Source organism: Alosa alosa, chromosome 11 (genome assembly GCF_017589495.1).
Source record: "Alosa alosa isolate M-15738 ecotype Scorff River chromosome 11, AALO_Geno_1.1, whole genome shotgun sequence".
In the NCBI taxonomy this organism is placed as follows: domain Eukaryota; kingdom Metazoa; phylum Chordata; class Actinopteri; order Clupeiformes; family Clupeidae; genus Alosa; species Alosa alosa.
This window is the reverse complement of record NC_063199.1, coordinates 20,526,100-20,547,865: the sequence shown is the minus strand read 5'-3', so window position 1 is coordinate 20,547,865 and position 21,766 is coordinate 20,526,100. Positions and strand designations below refer to the sequence as shown.

General features: G+C 46.9%; 1 protein-coding gene across 1 annotated transcript; it reads left to right on the top strand.

Annotated features, from left to right (window-relative positions):
• Positions 1-448: 448 nt before the first annotated feature.
• On the top strand, positions 449-12,160 carry drd4a (dopamine receptor D4a). Its single transcript, XM_048257307.1, has 5 exons — positions 449-691; positions 3,365-3,477; positions 5,007-5,382; positions 5,809-6,013; positions 11,415-12,160. Exons 1-5 carry the CDS (start codon positions 449-451, stop codon positions 11,627-11,629), a joined length of 1,152 nt encoding a protein of 383 aa, XP_048113264.1. The 3' UTR covers positions 11,630-12,160.
• Positions 12,161-21,766: the final 9,606 nt, after the last annotated feature.

Here is a 21,766-nt window from a genome sequence, read left to right as displayed (position 1 = left end):
TTGCTCTAAGCGGCTTTGGATCTATAGAAGCGACAGGCACGACTCTGATAAGCCTTCTAATTGCGCAGAAAATAGCTGTGCAAGTCTCGTATTTGCACCAATGCGTAGTAGCAGAAGAAAGTCAAACTTTGTGAATATATTACGAGAAATGGCGTTTTTGTATATGTGATGAGTGCTGTGAGACACTATTCATTGAGAGCACCGGGTGTGGAGGAACGCGCACCTATAGGATGCATGGGAAACCCTCGGGCTCTGTCAGCCGCGCGGTGCCGAACTGTACGCAAAGGAGGCTACTCATATTCGCTAAATACAGATGACGAAAAGGGAACATCTTAGCTTTCATAGTTTTCTGCGCATCTTAAACGGACCCTCTCCTCTGCCAGCTGAAGCCGGCGTGGTGGAGGGACTCCGCGGACGCCGGCCGGTGACCCGAGGGATTTTTGTCAACATGCCATCAAACCTCACCGGCTCAAACAGCACAGCACTGTCCCCGGACGCTCACTACAACTTCCCCGCTCTCATCTTTGGGATCTTCCTCATCATTTTCATCATATGCGGAAATCTGCTCGTGTGCATTAGCGTTTACAAGGAAAAAGCATTAAAAACAACAACGAACTACTTCATCGTTAGTTTAGCTGTAGCAGACTTGTTACTGGCGGTGCTTGTATTACCGCTCTTCGTGTACGCTGAGGTGAGCAGTGTCTTTCTCTCTCTGTATGTGTGTGTGTGCGCACAGCAGTGTGTGCGTGAGAGTGTGACTGAGTCAGAGAGAGAGCATAAGTATGCATTATGCATTTTTCCAGTTATAGAATGAAAATGTAAATGCTTCAGTTGCAAAATATCAAATGCTTTCCTAGAAATGAGTGGTGTGTGTACCAGAAGTGAGGTGGATCCGGAAGCTGTGTGTGTGTCACACAGCAGTATTAACCCTGTGGGTAACCTCTCCCTGTCCCCTGTGCAGCCACTCTCCTGACTTATACATCTCGGCAGTGTCCTGCCCTGCCCTTCTACTTGCCCTGCCGTCTACCTGCCCTGCCCTCTATCTGCCCTGCCATCTACCTGCCCTGCCCTCTATCTGCCCTGCCATCTACCTGCTCTGGCCTCTATCTGCCCTGCCATCTACCTGCTCTGCCCTGCATCTGCCCTGCTCTCTACCTGCCCTGCTCTCTACCTGCCCTGCCCTGCCATCTACCTGCCCTGCCCTGCATCTGCCCTGCTCTCTACCTGCCCTGCCCTCTACCTGCCCTGCCCTGCCCTCTACCTGCCCTGCCCTCTATCTGCCCTGCTCTCTACCTGCCCTGCCCTTTATCTGCCCTGCCATCTACCTGCCCTGCCCTGCTCTCTACCTGCCCTGCCCTGCCCTCTATCTGCCCTGCCCTCTACCTGCCCTGCCATCTACCTGCCCTGCTCTCTACCTGCCCTGCCCTCTATCTGCCCTGCCCTCTACCTTCCCTGCTCTTTTCCTGTCCTGTCCCACCTTGTACCAGCCCTGTCCAACCTTGTACCTGCCCCACCTCTCCATGTTCTCTCTCTGCCCTGACCCGACTTCTATCAGCCCCCTCCCATCTACCTGCTCTGGCCTCTATCTGCCCTGCCATCTACCTGCCCTGCCCTGCCATCTACCTGCTCTGGCCTCTATCTGCCCTGCCATCTACCTGCCCTGCCTCTACCTGCCCTGCCCTTTATCTGCCCTGCCATCTACCTGCCCTGCTCTCTACCTGCCCTGCCTCACCTGCCCTGCCCCATCTGCCCTGCCATCTACCTGCCCTGCCCTGCCCTCTATCTGCCCTGCCATCTACCTGCTCTGGCCTCTATCTGCCCTGCCATCTACCTGCTCTGGCCTCTATCTGCCCTGCCATCTACCTGCCCTGCCTCTATCTGCCCTGCTCTCTACCTGCCCTGCCCTGCATCTGCCCTGCTCTCTACCTGCCCTGCCTCTATCTGCCCTGCTCTCTACCTGCCCTGCCCTGCCCTCTATCTGCCCTGCCCTCTATCTGCCCTGCCCTCTATCTGCCCTGCCCTCTATCTGCCCTGCCCTCTATCTGCCCTGCCCTCTACCTGCCCTGCCCTCTATCTGCCCTGCCATCTACCTGCTCTGGCCTCTATCTGCCCTGCTCTCTACCTGCCCTGCTCTCTACCTGCCCTGCCCTGCATCTGCCCTGCTCTCTACCTGCCCTGCTCTCTACCTGCCCTGCCTCACCTGCCCTGCCCTGCCATCTACCTGCCCTGCCCTCTACCTGCCCTGCCCTTTATCTGCCCTGCCATCTACCTGCCCTGCCTCACCTGCCCTGCCCTCTACCTGCCCTGCCTCACCTGCCCTGCCCCATCTGCCCTGCCATCTACCTGCCCTGCCCTTTATCTGCCCTGCCATCTACCTGCTCTGCCCTGCATCTGCCCTGCTCTCTACCTGCCCTGCCCTGCCATCTACCTGCCCTGCCTCTACCTGCCCTGCCCTGCATCTGCCCTGCTCTCTACCTGCCCTGCCTCTATCTGCCCTGCCATCTACCTGCCCTGCCTCTACCTGCCCTGCCTCTACCTGCCCTGCCCTGCCATCTACCTGCTCTGTCCTGCCATATCTACCTGCCCTGCCCTCTATCTACCTGCCCCTGCCCTGCTATCTTCCCTGCTCTTTTCCTGTCCTGTCCCTCTACCTTGTATCTGCCCTGTCCTACCTTGTTTTCCTGCCCCCCAATCTTGTACCAGCCCTGTCCAACCTTTGCCCCTGACCTTTCTTCTATCAGCCCTCTACCTGCCCTATCAGCCCTCTACCTGCCCTGCTTTGGGGGAAAAAGAGGAGGGGAGGAGAGAAGAGAGGAGGGGAGAAGAGAGAAGGGAAGAAGAGAGGAGAGGAGAAGAGAGGGAGGGAGGAGAGAAGAGAGGAGGGGAGAAGAGAGAAGGGAAGAAGAGAGGAGAGGAGAAGAGAGGAGGGGAGAGGAGAGGAGAGAAGAAAGGAAAGAGGAGGGGAGAATGTGAATAGAGGAGAGGAGAGAGGACAGAGTGAGTAGCCTAATAATAATAAAAATAAGTTACATTTTTATAGTGCCTTTCAGAAACCCAAGGTCGCTTTACGAAAAATTAAAGCAAAGACATACAAAACACATCTAACAAAACCACAAAAATACAATGCAGTACAGTTCAAACTATAATACTATACTATACTAGGAAGTAGAAGAAGAAAAGATGGAAAAGGTAGAGAAGGAAGGAGTAGAGAACAGACTTCATGACTGCCGAGAACAGGTAAGAAACAGTGATGTCACCCTTGTGTGTGCGTGTGTCTGTGTCGTGTGTGTGTGTGTGTGTGTGTGTGTGTGTGTGTGTGTGTGTGTGTGTGTGTGTGTGTGTGTGTGTGTGTGTGTGTGTGCAGTTCCAGGATGGAGTCTGGTCCTTGAACATGACCGTCTGTGATGCCTTGATGACCATGGATGTGATGCTGTGCACAGCCTCCATATTCAACCTCTGTGCTATCAGTGTGGACAGGTAGGCCTGTCCTACTGGACCTCCCGTTTAGACTACACCTCATCACAATGGCAACACATCCCCCTCCTCCCATTCACGTTCCACACAACAGATACATCTCCTGTTTATTTTAAAGTTCAGCACCATGGCAACAGACCGTTCCCTTCCCATTCAGTATCACCCTCCATGGCAACCATTCCCAGGGAAATGCATACTTTGCATTATGAGTAAATATTACCTTAGTGAGTAGAGAGACTCTAGAAGTAAACAAAAATATGAATGTCAACAGAACGACTAAGTTGGGACATGGCCCTTCTGTCTATGGGTTAGGGGAGCTCTGACAGGTCCAACCTCCCTCTTACAGCCACCCAGGGAAAATGCAGCCTGTGCAGAAAAAGCCCTGGAACATTACGGCAGGGATATAATCAATCTACCCACTTAACGATATTAATGGCATTTCAGTGCTAAATCACTAGATTCAATAACTGTGGGCCTTGATTTTATTTGCAGTAATATGAATGCAAATGTTGATGGATTGCACTGGGGAAATCAGCCCTGATGTAAGTGGAGGGCAGGACACAGAGTGGAACTGAGTTAGCCAAAGAGTTAGCCGTACAGCTGAGTTAGCCAGAGAACTGCGTTAGTCAAAGAGACGAGTTAGCCCCAGAGCTGGGTTAGACAAAGAGCTAAGTTAGCTGTATAGCTGAGTCAGCCATAGTGTTAATTTAGCCAAAGACATGAGTTAGCCGAATAGCTGAGTTAGCTGTAGAGCTGAGTTAGCCAAAGAGATGAGTTAGCCGTATAGCTGTGTTAGCCAAAAACATGAGTTAGCCGTATAACTGAGTTAGAGATGAGTTAGCTGTAGATCTGGCTTAGCTAGAGAGCTGAGTTAGCCGTAGACATGATTTAGTCGTAGAGCTGTATCGCAATAAAGGGATTTGAGATGGGATAGTGCTGTACTGCATCAGACTTAGCTGTGAAGAGGTCAGCCTCAGACAGAACCATCAGACTTAGCTGTGAGTGGTCAGTCTCTGACGGAACCATCATACTTAGCTGTGAGTGGTCAGTTTCTGACTGCACCATCAGGCTTAGCTGTGAGTGGTCAGTTTCTGACTGCACCATCAGGCTTAGCTGTGAGTGGTCCCTGTGTAACGGAGGCAGACTGAGCTAGCGTGCTAGTTGCCCGTGTAAATCCTCACAGCCCTAACCTTAAGAACGCTTCTAACCGCTGAGTTGGAAGCTTGGGCTTTTAGCTCAGTGGTTAGAGCGTTTGTCTCCCATGCCGGTGTGTGTGTCAAAGTGGCGGGTTCGAGGCCCGTGAGCGGCGAACAAACTGACCTTGTGACACCTGCACCATCAGACTTAGCTGTGAGTGGTCAGTCTCTGACAGGACCATCAGACTTAGCTGTGAGAGGGTTAGTCTCTGGCTCCCCTGACCTCTTATGCAGAGTCATGACTCTGTGATCACTGTGATAAAACTCCTAAATCATCACAACCTACCTCAACCTCTACTCCCACTCGCAGCCCTAACCCTAAGACTGCACCCACAGGTTCATTGCGGTGTCCATCCCTTTCAACTACAACAGGAAGCACGTGGACCAGAGGCAGATTGGCCTCCTGGTGGGCACCTGGGTCCTGGCGCTGGCTGTGGCCTCGCCAGTCATCTTTGGCATCAACAACGTGCCGGACCGAAGCCAGCGCGAGTGCAAGCTGGAGAACGAGAGCTACGTCCTGTACTCGTCCGTCTGCTCCTTCTTCATCCCCTGCCCGCTCATGCTGCTGCTGTACTACGGAATTTTCCGGGGCCTGCGCCGGTGGGAGGAGGCGCGCAAGGCCAAACTCAGGGGCAGCATGCAGGCCTCACAGGGGCTGCTGAAGGCCGCTGATGCCCTGACACCCCCCCTGGGCCCTCCTGGCTCCCACAACGCAGAGTGTGCGCTCACACACAAAAACCTACAGCCAGCCATACAGCGCGAGCTCACACACATGAGCTTACACGGCACCACAGAGCGCAAACTCACACACGAGGACTTACACGCTGACATACAGCGCAAATTTACACAGGGGACCCAACACCTTGTTATAGAGCATGACGTCCCATACGAGAACCAACACCTTGACGTAGAGCATGACCTCCCATACGAGAACCAACACCCTGTCATAGTGCATGACGTCCCATATGAGAACCAACACCCTGTCATAGCACATGACGTTCCATACGAGAACCAACACTTTGTCATAGCGCATGACCTCCCATACGACAACCAACACCCTGATATAAAGCACGAGCAGCACACATACGTGACCTTACACCCCGCTGAACTCACGCTCATAAAACTGCCCCCAGTCCAGGAGCACAAGCTCATGGAGCTGAGTCTGGACGAGCTGGTCCAGGACCCTGAACCACAACCGGCCCGGGACGGCGTGGCTTCCCGGTCTGAGCCGGTAGCGGCCGTGACCTATCCAAACGTGAGCCAGAACCAGCGCTACGGCAGAACAAGAGCCAAGATCAACCGCAGAGAGAGGAAGGCCATGAGGGTACTGCCTGTGGTCGTAGGTGAGTGGAGTTTGTCTGGTTTAGTAGTGCTATCTGGTGTAGAATGTGAGAGGGGTTTGTCTGGTTTAGTAGTGCTATCTGGTGTAGTATGTGAGTGGGGTTTGTGTCTGGTTTAATAGTTGTAGTAAAGGAGTGAGGTTTGAGGATACTTTCTGGTGTAGAATGTGATAGGGGTTTGTCTGGTTTAGTAGTGCTATCTGGTGTAGTATGTGAGTGGGGTTTGTGTCTGGTTTAGTAGTTGTAGTAAAGGAGTGAGGTTTGAGGATACTTTCTGGTGTAGAATGTGAGAGGGGTTTGTCTGGTTTAGTAGTGCTATCTGGTGTAGCATGTGAGTGGGGTTTGTGTCTGGTTTAGTAGTTGTAGTAAAGGAGTGAGGTTTGAGGATACTTTCTGGTGTAGAATGGGAGAGGGGTTTGTCTGGTTTAGTAGTGCTGTCTGGTGTAGCATGTGAGTGGGGTTTGTGTCTGGTTTAGTAGTTGTAGTAAAGGAGTATGGTTTGAGGGTACTTTCTGGTGTAGTATGTGAGTGGGGATTGAGGGTACTATCTGGTGTAGTATGTGAGTGGGGTTTGTGTCTGGTGTAGTAGTTTAAGTAAAGGAGTGAGGTTTGAGGATACTTTCTGGTGTAGTATGTGAGTGGGGATTTAGAATACTATATGGTGTAGTGTGTAGTATGTGAGTGGGGTTTGAGGGTACTATCTGGTGTAGTATGTGAGTGGGGTTTGAGGGTACTATCTGGTGTAGTATGTGAGTGGGGATTGAGGGTACTATCTGGTGTAGTATGTGAGTGGAGTTTGTCTGGTTTAGTAGTACTATCTGGTGTAGTATGTGAGTGGGGATTGAGGATATTGTCAGGCGGAGTATGTGAGTGGGGTTGTCAGCCTGGGAAAGAGGGGTGTTTTGGTGTGACAGACAGCATGTGGTGTATGAAGTGGACGAGCTCTAAGCCGGAAGCATGCTTATTTTCACACAGCTCTCTCCTGCCCCAGGCTGCTCACAGTAGAGCCACTCTCTGGGCACTCGGTCCATATGGGAGGCAGTGTGTGTGTGTGTGTGTGTGTGTGTGTGTGTGTGTGTGTGTGGGACATCTGCGGTGGTGTGTGTGCATGTGGGACATCTGATATATGAGTGGCCAGAAGCCTCCTGGTGACGCTCTGATGTGTGGAGCGGAGAGAGGTCCCAGCAGGACTAACCCCCCCCACACACACACACACACACACACTCTGCTCCACCCCTGGCTATTCATACCCCCCTAAGCTCCAGATCCTATTAGCTTGCGGGGTTTGTGCAGGAAAGGCGGCCACTCAACTGGCCAGAGCAGCGCTGTCACTACGCAGACCTGACACACAGGATTACCAGTCCCACATTCAGCGCTAGCAGCTCCATATGTGAGCTTTCACTCACAGGCTGCTTGTTTTACGACCCCCCAGCCTTATGAAGCCCTCTAAGATATGAATGATTATTACACGGCTCTTATTCACATGAATGGGCCTTCCCAACGTTCGGAGGTCTGTTAAAGAAACACCAAAGATTCTTTTGTACCTTAAAATAATGTTTGCAAAATCGTTTCAGTGGTTCATCAACTCGTAACAGGGTGAACGGCACTTCAGCATTCGCCCCCCACCCCTAGCAGCGCCCCTGCGTTCGAGGTTGTAAAACGGCAGCAGAGGTTAATTTCTCTTAACCGAACGCCATGGAGCTCATTATCCCGCTTATTCCACTGTTGCCACTTGCCACACACACACACACAATCACACACACACACACCTCTCATTCCTCACACACACACCATTCTCATTCCACTCATTCCTCACACACGCACCACTCTCACTCTCAAGGCCTACACCTCTCAATTTCCACACACACACACACACTCTCATCCTCCTCCCACACATATCTCTCATTCCAGACACACACACACACCTCTCATTTCCTCATCACCCCCACACTCTCACCTTATCTGGACATTTGTGAAGGGAGGACGATTGGAGGACAGTGAGGAATAGCACTGGACTGGACTACTTCAGGCCACTTACACCTACTCTGTACGCCACTAAAAGACACAATAGACACACATACATGCACACACACTCATAGACGCACATACATGCACACACACCCATAGACGCACATACATGCACACACACTCATAGACACACATACATGCACTCACACTCATAGACACACAGATACAGTATGCACACACACTCATAGACACACATACATGCACACACATTCATAGACACACATACAGTACATACACACACACTCATAGACACACAGACATGCACACACACTCATAGACACACATACAGTACATGCACACACACTCATAGACACACATACATGCACACACACTCACAGACATGCACACACACACTTTTAGGACACAGACACATACACACTCATAGACACACATACATACACACACACTCACAGACACACAGACATGCACACACACTCATAGACACACAGACAAATGCACTCATAGCATTCAGAAAACAAGGTGTCATAGAAACACATGTTCAGCAGAGACGGGGGAGAAACCTGATGAAATGTGTCTGATGGAGTCATATTGCTGTCATGCTTCATCTCCATCTAAATCTCCACCCCACATCCACCTCCATCTAAATCTCCACCACACATCCACCTCTCACACCTGACCACCTCCGCATCTAGCCCTCCTCCGTTTGACCCCCTGAGCGCCTCCTCCATCTCCACCTCCACCTGCCCCCTCCCGATCGTCCTCCTCATCCACCACCTCCCTCCACCTACTGTAACGCAGCGGTGTGTGTGTGTGTGTGTGTGTGTGTGTGTGTGTGTTCAGCAGCATAATGCAGCCACAGGAGGGTCAGCTCATCCACCATGTCGTACATTTTATTTATTTAATAACGCACTTTACATTTGCAAGAAAACCTCAAAGTGCTACAGGATAAATATGACATTAAATTAAATAAAACAATACAATAAAAAAAGGTAAAATGTTGGGTAAAACATATTAAGATATCATAAGGCAGGCAGCAGCCATCAAGGTTAAAAACCTGCATCTAGCAAGGTTAATTTAAAAATCAGATATCAAATGTCAAATGCTCTAATGGACACAACAGCATAAAGCAGCCACAGGAGGGTCAGCCGCCTCTTCATGCACCAGACTTCAGATTTAGATTCCCTCTAAGCATCACAGCTGTGACTTCAGAGGGGAAGCTCCTGTAAAGTGGGTTTTGTGTGTGTGTGTTTGTGTGGAAGTGTGTGTGTGTGTTGATCAATACTGCATGAGATGAAGCCGCAGCACTCGAGGGGAATCACCATGCAGCCCTGAGGTCTGAGTCACTAGTGCGCACACTCCCGTATGCACACACTGCCTGAATGAGTCTAAAAAATAGAGTGTGTCCCTCATCCAAAGTAGGCAGAGCGTGTTGAACTGTGTGGCAGCATGGGGTGAGGGGGTCCCTGTGTGTGGTGGTATGGTCTGGAGTTTAAAATGTGTGTAATGGTAATGTGTATTGTGTAAACTCTATAGTAGGTGTGGGGTGTGTAAACTTTCTCTTGGGGAATTTCCCCTTGGGGATCAATAAAGTATCTATCTATCTATCTAACTCTGTTTAGTGTGTAAACACTATATTAGGTGTTGGGTGTGTAAACTCTGTTAAGTACGTAAACTCTATAGTACTGTAGGTGTGGGGTGTGTAAACTCTGGAATGTGTGTCAAATTTATAGCAATGTGGGGTATGGTATGACATTCCTCTTGTGTAATGCGTGTAGAGTTAGCGGTTTGTGTGTTGTGAGTGATCTGTGGTGTGCACGGTCGCAGCTAGAAAATTCTGAAAAATTGGGCCCTACCTGTGTGTGTGTGTGTGTGTGTGTGTGTGTACAGTATGTATGATAGGTGTGATCTGTGTGTATGTCCTTTGTATGACCTGTGTTTGTGCGTATGTATGATAGGTGTGACCAGTGTGTGTGTGTCCTTTGTATGATCTGTGTGTGTATGTGTGTGACCTGTGAGTGTTTGTGTGTATGATGTGTGTGACCTGTGTGTGTGTGTGTTTGGTAGGTGTGACCTGTGTGTGTCCTTTGTGTGACCTGTGTGTGCTTTGTATGACCTGTGTATATGTGTGTCCTTTGTGTGACCTGTGTGTGTGTGTGTGTGTGTGTGTCCCTGTCTCTCTTCAGGCGCCTTCATGATGTGCTGGACACCGTTCTTCGTGGTGCACACTCTGCGGGCGATGTGTAACACGTGTGAGATTCCGTCGGCGCTCATGAGCACCACCACGTTGGCTCGCCACGCCAACAGCTCGGCCAACCCCGCCATCTACAATTGTTCAATACAGAGTTCAAGAAGTTCCTACCTCGCTGCTACTGCCGGGGAATCCAATGAACTGCTGTTCAGGACTGGAACTACGGACTGTTCAGGGATGGAATATGGGACCCAACTAGGGGACTGAAATCCATGGGATGGAACTATGGAAACTGAATCCATGGGGATGGAAATCCATGGAACTGGAACTACGGGATGGAAACTAAGCTGCTCTACAAAACCAGTGCAGTATCTGCAAAATTCCAAACTGGGAAAAAACTGCTTTTTGTTTGTCTTCCACAGCATTTTAGCAGATAGGTTATGTAAAATGAAAACCCCTATATTCCTACAAAAATGTTGCAGTAGATCAATGAGATTTTAATAGATTGATTGCCAGATATGCCAGATATTGGTGCAAAAAATGGGACTGAACTATGGGACTGAACTATGGGATGGAACTATGGGACTGAGCTATGGGATGGAGCTATGGGACTGAACTATGGGACTGAACTATGGGACTGAGCTATGGGATGGAGCTATGGGACTGAACTATGGGACTGAGCTATGGGATGGAGCTATGGGACTGAACTATGGGACTGAGCTATGGGATGGAACTATGGGACTGAACTATGGGACTGAGCTATGGGATGGAACTATGGGACTGAACTATGGGACTGAACTATGGGACTGAACTATGGGACTGAGCTATGGGATGGAGCTATGGGACTGAACTATGGGATGGAACTATGGGACTGAACTATGGGACTGAGCTATGGGATGGAGCTATGGGACTGAACTATGGGACTGAACTATGGGACTGAACTATGGGATGGAACTATGGGACTGAGCTATGGGATGGAGCTATGGGACTGAACTATGGGACTGAACTATGGGACTGAGCTATGGGATGGAACTATGGGATATGTGTGTGACCTGTGAGTGTTTGTGTGTATGATGTGTGTGACCTGTGTGTGTGTGTGTTTGGTAGGTGTGACCTGTGTGTGTCCTTTGTGTGACCTGTGTGTGCTTTGTATGACCTGTGTATATGTGTGTCCTTTGTGTGACCTGTGTGTGTGTGTGTGTGTGTGTGTGTCCTGTCTCTCTTCAGGCGCCTTCATGATGTGCTGGACACCGTTCTTCGTGGTGCACACTCTGCGGGCGATGTGTAACACGTGTGAGATTCCGTCGGCGCTCATGAGCACCGTCACGTGGCTCGGCTACGTCAACAGCGCCGTCAACCCCGTCATCTACACTGTCTTCAACACAGAGTTCCGCAAGTTCTTCAAGAAGTTCCTACCTCGCTGCTACTGCCGGGGGAACTAATGAACTGCTGAACTACAGGACTGAACTACGGGACTGAACTAGGGGATGGAATATGGGACCGAACTAGGGGACTGAACTATGGGATGGAACTATGGAACTGAACTACGGGGATGGAACTATGGAACTGAACTACGGGGATGGAACTAAGCTGCCCTACAAAACCAAAGTGCAGTATCTGCAAAAATTCCAAACTGGGAAAAACTGCTTTTTTGTTTGTCTTCCACAGTGCATTTTAGCAGATAGGCTATGTAAAATGAAAACCCCTATATCTCTACAAAATGTTGCAGTAGATCAATGAGATTTTAATAGATTGATTGCCAGATATGCCAGATATTGGTGCAAAAAAAATACTGCACTTTGGCTTTGTAGGGCAGTATGGACGGAAGTAAGGGACTGCACTAAGGGGCTGAGCTATGAGACTGAACTATGGGACTGAACTATGGGACTGAGCTATGGGATGGAGCTATGGGACTGAACTACGGGACTAAACTATGGGATTGAACTATGGGACTGAGCTATGGGATGGAGCTATGGGACTGAACTATGGGACTGAGCTATGGGATGGAACTATGGGACTGAACTGTGGGACTGTTCAAGTTCAACTAACAGGTACTCAGTCTGAGTCCACTCGTGTTTATTTTTATGAACTGTCTGCCATGAGCAGCTCTCAGGCTGCGGAAACGCCTGTGGAACGTGGAAGAGTGTGTTTGAGTGTACATACGTGCAGGGTGCGATTTGTAGGGGGGGATGGTGAGGATTTCCCCCCCTCTGGTTTTCCTATCCCTACCTCTGCTAAATTATTTTTTATCCCCGGTGGGGACAACATTTATCCCCCTCTGCCCCTCATATTGATTAATGCTACTTCATATAAGTAAAGCTCTGCAACGTGAGAACAGTCTAGTAGGCTAGCCTACATAATAATCTGACATCAGAAACGCACCGTCACCGTCAGCACTCAACTTAATTTGGCCTTGATCGTGCAGGACATTTCAGAATGTCGAGTGTGTAATCCATCATAAATCGCTAGTTTCAATGGAAAAGTTAGCTGGACAAATAAAAGAAAACGAGAAGGATTCAGTGAAGCATAATAATGTTTTAGAACCTTCAAAATTAGAAAACTGATGCAACTGAGATGGAGGACAACTGTATGTAGAGTAGAAAGTATAGTAGGGGGGATTATCAACAAAAAATCGTTACGCGGTGGATAGAAGCACCAAAATTGGTACAGACACTCTTTATGATGTATCTCATCATTTGAGAAGGGGTGCCCAAAATTCTGGTTCATTTAGGTCATTTTTTAAGGGAAAATCCAAGATGGCCACCTAAAACGACCCAAGGATAATAAAACATTACATAGTTGGGCATCATGGTTTATTCTGCTACTTTATTATTTTACATTAAATATATATATAGATGGTTAACAAATAATATGTGCAAGATAACCCATGAAAATAATCTTACATGCCTTTTATACAGCTTTAAAGGGGGGGAAACAGGCTTAAAATGGTCAGAATGACATGACTCCCCAAATGAATCCTCATCTGAGAAGTTAATTATTTATGTATGCATAACATAAATATTTTTAAAAACTTTTGGAAGAATCTCTTAATAATTTTCAAAAGACAGTTTTATTGCTAAAATGTCCACATGATCAGAGATCAAGCCCTAAATAGGGGCACAACTCATTGACCAAATGTTAGCATTAGCCAATGTAGAACCACTAGCTGGGTTCCAATTATCAAGCTAAATCTAGGCAAACAAATTAAGGCATCCCTAGGCTAATTGTGTCCTCATGACCGCCTGGGGTGCGTATTTGTGAATCTGTGGGGCTTTCTGGGGGGTATTGTACCGTTATTTCGGGAATAACATTACAAGCTACAAAATTTTGATTTGTACTAAAGTAACGGTAGCCAGCTAGTATTTAGCTGTGCAGTATGTACATTGAGTAAACCTCCCTCATGATACCTTGACGTCCTAGTGAGAGAACTAGCAGCCTGGGCTTTAAGCTCAATTACTAGCACGCTCTAGCCTGGGTGTTCCCATGCTGCCTTGCGCACGATTTGATTCAAGCTGCTAAGGCAGCCTGGAAACTACCGCCCTAATTTTTGCCTCAGATAGGGAACCAATCACAGAACAGGGGGAAAGCAAGACGATGATGAGCTATGCACAGACGCATTTGATAGACATCTGTGGCACCCAATAAACGGATCTGGGCATTTTTTTCAAATACGAGAAAATGAACGTTTGGTTCCCAGACCACGTCTCATTGAGAAGTGGTGGCGCTAGCCAGGCTAAGCACGCTCGCCTCCCGATCCGAGATGCTAGAGAGCAAATATACATTCAGCCAGCTCAAAAAGCGCAAAAATATATGCTCTCTCTTCCAGAGAAGTATACACTACAATTCCAGCTGTTACTTGTCAACCAAAGGCCATCTTAGTGCCAAAAGTTAACCAAACTGAACTTGGGCAATAACAGAGGAGGAAAAGTGGGGTGAGCATGCAATCAAACTGATGCTTCACTTCAGCCAGAACTGTCTGACCCACCTGCTATAAACTCACTCCTTCCTCTCTTTCATGAAAAAGCTGCCAGCTTTGCCATGGTCAGACATGGTCTGAATGTTGTAAAACAATTGACAGAGAACCTAAATTCCGGCCAGGTCCCAGTTATGGCATTTGACCAACCACTATATACATTTACAAAAATGGTTCAGTGGAGTGATCCAGAGATCCAGACTGTTATGGAGAGAGGTTTGTGATGCTTAGTGGGTTACACATAGAGATGGCTCTATGGAACACAATCGGATAACTTTTAGATGGAAGTAGTTGAACAACTGCACTATGTGATAATGGGGTGGCAACCTCTGGAACAGCAGACTCCTTCTAAAGGGTGGGCTGCATGGAAACCATTTCCAGAAGTAAAGGATGCCTTCATTGCTATGACAGCAAATCCTTTTAAACTGCTTAGCCAGGAATCAAACATGTTTGCATTGCTGGAGAAGTACACTTGTGTTCTTTACGATAAGAAAACGGATCTTGAAAAAGTCAATGATGGACTTGTTTTCTCAAATATGTCTCTCAATTAAAAATATTCCTCCCACACAGGGTGCACTGATACAGCATTCAAATAGAGCAGTGTACCAAGCTAGCATTTGGTCCAAAGGTCTGCAGGCTACCCAGTCAGTGCCTTCTACTGAAAAATATGGATGGACCAAATTAGATGATTTTTGGACACCTTTATGGACACTTTTACCAGAGGCAGCCAAAGTATGTAGAGAACCTCTTAAATGTGGCAGCAAAGGTGAGCCTCTCAGCTCTCGAAAGTGCCGATGCCAGGATGCTGGGTTGCCTTGCACAGTATTATGCCAATGTGCCAGAGCATGTGAATAGATGCAAATATGCAGTATGTAGACTAGGACTAATGTAATCTAGTGTGGTGTTTTACTGTGTCTTAAGAAGTTGCAGGGGACATGTGTGCTTAATTGTATGTTTTTTATGAGATCTGCCTGAGGTACTTGAGTGTCTGTGTTTATAGTATCCTTGAGACAATTGGTGAATATAGCCATAGTGTAGCCATATTGTCTGCTTAAAACAAAGACATATCTATGACACTTATACCTAATTTTATGCTTTTAGGAGGTTGTTTAGGTGGCCTTTAAAATAGCTGCCAATTGTGTGGATAGGCAGTGCAGCCTTTTTTTTAAATTTCTTTAAAAATTCACTTCCCGTTTGAGATTTCTTGGAGTAATCTTCCAGGATACCGTAGACCCAAGGGACATATATCAAATTTCAAGCTTTTAGTAGGTTGTTTAGGTGGCCTCTGAATCAGCTGTCAATTATATGGGTGGCCATTTTGAATTTCTTCAAAATCTCACTTCCTGTTTGAGATATGTTTGGTCACCCCTTCTATGATGTCTTAGGGTCACCCAAGGAATATATAAGCTTTTAAGAGGTTGTTTAGGTGGTGATAGAATTAGCTGCCAAATTTGTGGCGGGGAGCGCAACATTTTTCAATTTCTTTAAAAACTCACTTCCTGTTTGAGATTTTTTTGGGCACCCATTCTAGGATGTCTTAGGATCACCCAAGGAGCATACATACCAAATTTCAAGCTTTTAGGAGGTTGTGAAGGTGGCTTTTGAATCAGCTGTCATTTGTGTGGGCGGCCATTTTGAATTTCTTCAAAATCTCACTTCCTGTTAGAGATATTTTTGGGCACCCCTTCTAGGATGTCTTAGGATCACCCAAGGAACATATCTACCAAATGTCATGCTTCTATCCACCGCGTAACGATTTTTCACATAATCTCCCCTACTAGTAGGCCTATTGTCCGAAGGAACTTAGATTAAATGAGGAGATATTTGCTGAATGTCACAAAAAGTGTTACAGAAATTACTTGGCATCGCTTATTCAATGGCTCTCTACCGAAACACCTGTAGTTTGTGGAGGACGAACGAGAAAGCACTCGTTTGATAAATCAGCCAGTAGGCTAGGCCTAGTAGACAAATAACTTTTAGAAATAATCTGTACTGCAAAAACGAATGTTGGTAGGTATTTAAACTATCTAGCGGGTGTTTTAACAGCTGCAAGAAATAGAAGCTTCGTGGTCTTTATGTTCTGGTTCGTAAATTATTTTCATAAAACTTCAAGTTGCCCTATAACTTTACTCTCCAAACTCTTCACTGCACTGTAGGCAATTAACTGACAGTATGATAGGCTATTTTTTTTCTGTAGGCTACAATAAACACATTTATTTTTTCAACTTTTGCAATATTACGCACTTGGCTACTGAACATAAAATCAGCAGGAGAGAGAAGGCACGAGCCCTCACGAGGCGTGTAGCGCAATGTGTAGGCTATTTGGTTACCAACTAACACAACTAACACTAACAATTCACTAACTTAAGACTTCAGTGCCATCATATACAACGTTTTTTTACACAACAAATACAGAAAGGATGGAGGCAGCAAAAGTAGAGGAGTCATTTCAGATGGGGCAAGAACAAGGTGAATTTGTATGCTTGTCAAAACGTAGTCCTACCCTGCATTAGAGGAGCTGATCATCATACCAAGCACACTCGCTGTTTAAAGTTATACACCACGGTAAACTAAAACTAAAATGTTACAAAGGTGGCAAAAATAATATATAGGGTATTATTAGCCATGACATTACTAGGCTATGAATCGTTTGTTCATTTTTTTTTTTGGGTGGGGGGGCGGTTACAAACTTATTCAAAATCATCCCCCCCTCTGGTTTTTACACAAATCGCACCCTGCATACGTATGTTTGAAGCTGGACATGGACAGTGAGAACAAATATGCGTCCAAGGGTTTTAGTCAAGCCATCCCGGAGTGGACAACTTGACATGACCATAATCTGTACACAAACATGACCTTGACATGACCATACATTTAAGCTGTGTGTATGTAGTCTGTGTTCTACTGTATGTCCAACTGAAATAAACCACTGTATTCTTTCCGTCTGGCTCTCATTGCCAGGGGAAACGGGACGTTGAGTCGTGTTGGTGAGGTGGGGGGTCTCAGCCTCAATCCATCTGCCATCTCACCAGAGAGAGGGAAAAATTATTGTGACCATGGTAACGCACCAAGAAGTTATCTGGCCAAGACTGGAATTAAAGTGCCCTGAACTCCACAGAGCTCCTTAATACCTCAAATAAGACACAGACCCAGACCAGGGGATTGGACAAGAACGAGTTTCATCTGTAGAAACTGTTGGAAAGCATAAAAAAACAACAGAACAATCTTGTAATAGTTGTTCCAGATGTGTCTGAGAGATGCCTTGTGGTGAACAGCTTTCTTGGCTCACCAAAGTTTTTTAACCCTCATCATAACCCTGTTTTATGGCTTACCAAAGCTTTTTAACCCTAATCATAACCCTGTTTTATGGTTTACCAAAGCTTTTTAACCCAAAATCACGTCCCAATGCTCCTGTTCCAGACTCATATTCTGAATAGAATTGAGTTCTGGCTACGTCAGGCTGCTGTAAAGTACAAAGAATGTGTAAAGTTCTCCGGTTCGGTCCGTGTATAAGGTACCATAATGGAGGAGTTATCCGGTTCGGTCCGTGTATAAGGTACCATAATGGAGGAGTTATCCGGTTCGGTCCGTGTTAAAGGTACCATAATGGAGGAGTTCTCCGGTTTGGTCCGTGTTAAAGGTGCCATAATGTGGGAGTTATCTGGGTCCGAGCTGTAATGTGGGGGAGCTTGACAGCCAGGTAAGGACCCTCATGCAGCTTTTAGCAGCTCAGAGTCCCATCAGCCTGCATTACCATCAAACCACCTCAGCGCTCTGCCTGTCTGCTGTGACAACCTCCATCACAGACTAAGCCCTCACCCCTTACAAACACACACACACAAATTTCCTGTCCCTAGTCAGCCCCCACCACTCTCGGGCCCAGACTGACGTCAACAGGAGAGCTGCAGCAGAGGGTTCCTGAGACCTGATTGCTTTTCATCTGATGTCTGACACCTGACCTCCTAATATGTATACAGGTGTATCGCAGTTATCATCAGACCATCTATGGGCCAAGCCTACCTCACACATGCGGACTACTGATCTGAGGCTACCTCACACATGCGGACTACTGAGCCGAGGCTATCTCACACGTGCAGTATACTGAGCAGAGGCTATCTCACACGTGCGGACCCATCAAGGTGTTGCCACTTCAGCGGGTGGCCATGGGGATGCTGAGAAGAAATGCCAAGTCCCCACAGGTCCATACAGGTCTCTGCACAAATCATTCACCCACTGATCCGTTTCCGAGGCTCACAACCACACATGCACACACACACACACACACACAGCACTGGAGCCCACGGGCAGCAGGGCAGAAAAATGAGTGCAATAAAAAAGCACCAGACACACCGAGAAGAGAGGCTACCTGCTCATCAGGTGTGTGAGACAGGCTGCTCATCTCATCAGGAGTGTGAGACAGGCTGCTCATCTCATCAGGAGTGAGACAGGCTGCTCATCTCATTAGGTGTGTGAGACAGGCTGCTCATCAGGAGTGTGTCTGACTCTGTACAGACTTGTGGAATATTTTTGAGTTGTGGAGTAGTTTTGAGAGTGTGTGGAGTGTTTTGAGAGAGTTGTGGAGTGTTTTTGAGAGTTGTGTAGTGTTTTTGAGAGTTGTGGAGTGTTTCTGAGAGTTGTGGAGTGTTTTTTTCTGAGAGTTGTGGAGTGTTTTTGAGTGTGTTGTGGATGGTTTTGAGGTATGTTTGCAACAGGTACACATCAATAAAAAATCTTGATCCTGAAAGTGGGGAAAAAGGGAAAAGAGGAATGTGGGAGTCGCCCACAGGCAGATCAGACAGACAGAAAAATGCCACTAAAGCAACCAATATCCTCTCTCCCTACAGCAGACAGACAAATGACAGAACACATAAAGCCTCTGGCCAGTTCACCTGGTGGTGATAATTCAACTCTATCCAGCAGACAGAAAAAAAGAAGTATACACAGGTGGGTGTTAGAAAAGAGGAGATTAATATTCTTTAGACATAGATGTTCAGACTCAGCATCACACAAGCCCAGACACGCAGAGACTGCAGAACTAACACATGGACACACGGACAAGCACACACACACATACCGGTACACACACACACACATCTGACATCTTCCCAGTGTCCGTCTACATCTGATGTCTCACGGGAGATATCGCAGAATTTTGTTCCTTTTGATTCAAATATGACATATGATGCCTGGTAATAAATTATGATACTGTTTTAATAAATCACTGTAGCATTCAACAGGTCAGCATTGAAGCACACACATTCAGCATTAAGTGTTTTCTGCAAATTGTGTCATCAGTTTGACTCCAGCGTAAAGTAACATCACAAAATTTGTAGTACGAGTGTAGCAGAAATCACAAAATAAAATAAAAAGATATGTGCACATTCTAGCATAAGGAAGCACCCCGGGAAACACGCCATTTTTGTCATGGGAGATTCCAGTCAATAAGGGTGTTGTTTTGACATCATGGGGTTCTCGCTCGTGCAGACGAAAAATCCAGGTTGACAGCAACATGCATTGTCCAGCATGCATTACTTTAAGCATTAAGCAAGAATTGCTTTTAGTGCTGTGTGAATCCAAACAATCTCATAGGGTAGCAAATGACGTACTCATAGTGTTTGCTGATGAGGTGTCCGAGTAGGTGAGCTGTATGACCGACAGATTCGTCGTGGCCAGGGAACAGATCAGCACTGGATTTAACCTAGATGGCGAGGATTTGATCCAACTGACTCTCAGAAAGGCTATAATATCCCTACCAACATGTTGCCTTCTAATTAACGAACAGGCAGTGATGTCAACCCCTGATGACTAAAGTCATCGGCATTTAGAGGTCAGCAGCTGGACACGTGCAGCTCAGACCAGCTGCACGACACTATCAGGGATGCAGGAGATCATTTCCACACACACCCCACCACCACACCCCCCGGGTACCCGTGCCAGAGAGGCTCCTCAGCAGGAAGGAGGTGATGTGACGCTGCTCCTCTTACACACAGTGCGCTGCCTCAGGAAGCAGGAGGAGAGGAAATTAAGCTGCTCTGTATTTTTGGCATTCCGGCAGCACGACCACTTCACACGAGTGAAACGCACTCCTGTTAGAGTCTTCGGAGGCTCTAAAAGTTGATTTCCTGTTTGATTCTCTGAGGTTCTCAAAGTTGCGGACACTAGAATGAGCGCAGTGCCAGTGTTACATGTCACCTGGCCTTCCATGTTAACTTGCGTGGATGACATTTCACGATTAATGATGATTCTTCGACAGATTCGTCACTTGCTAATATAAACTGGAGACGAACAAATACAAATATGCATGACATATTCAAATGTCAAACATGTAGCACAAACATGTAGCACAACACATTATGAGGTGATGAACAAATCGTTGAGAAAACTATATGTACCGCAGAGCGGTACGAAACATGACAGCCGCCCAGTCCTGCACATTCTCAGTCTCCATCCCCTACTTTTGTGTATGTAAATGAGTGTGTGCAAACTGAAGTGTGTGTTTGTTTTTGTGTATGTGTGCTTCTCTCTGTGTGTATGTGTGGGCTGGCTTGTGTGTTTATGTATGTGTGTGCGTGCATTGTATGCCTGAGTGTGTGTTTGTGTGTAGCCTATATGTGTGCGTGCGCATGCATGCATGTGTACATGCGACTTGACAGGCTGGTAAGGAAAGCTGGCTCTGTAGTGGGAGCTGAACTGGAGTGCATCACTTCAATATCTGACAAAAGGACCCTGAACATACTGATCAACATTTTGGACAATGAGTGTCATCCACTCCACAGCACTATTGTTAAGCAGAAGAGCCTGATCAGCTGGAGACTTCGCTCACTGCCTTGCACAACAGACAGACTGAGGAAGTAATTTGTCCCCAGGGCCATTGAACTGTTCAATGCTTCACTTAAGGGAAACTACTGTTTTACTACTGTCCACAGCCTAATGTTTTTACTGTTTTACTGCTACACTGTTTTTCATGCTATATTAGCACACATGACCAATGGCTTCTGCTACAATACTGAATGGCAGTAACCCTATTACCTCAACCTATTCTTGCACTGACATAGTTTTTTTATATTACCCTGTCTACATTACAGTATACTTTACTCTCTTATTTGTCCGTATTATTTATGCTGGTCTTTATTTATGCTGGTCTCTAGACCTTATTCTTGCACTGTTGTTGGACTACTTTTTGCACCTTCACCATGACTCTCTTGAGCACCTAACCATGCACACAGAACTATAGGACTACTGTTGGACTACTTTTTGCACCTTCACCATGATACTTACTCTCTTGAGCACCTTACCATGCACACAGAACTACAGGCCAGTCCCGGCCCTGTCACTGCAAGCGTCTCATGCTTGATCACCCTCAAGCACACTGTGGATTTTTTTATTTAATTTATATAGTATATTTAGTATTCAGTTTTGTTAGTTTTTCTTATCTTCTACTGTCTCTATTGTACAGTGGAGTTTTGTTATATGTTTATACTTATTTTTACCATTTCTGCTGTAAGTGCATGTTGTGTGTGATGTGTGTATGCTACTGAGACCTTGAATTTCCCCTTGGGGATCAATAAAGTATCTATCTATCTATCTACTACTATATGTGTGTGTA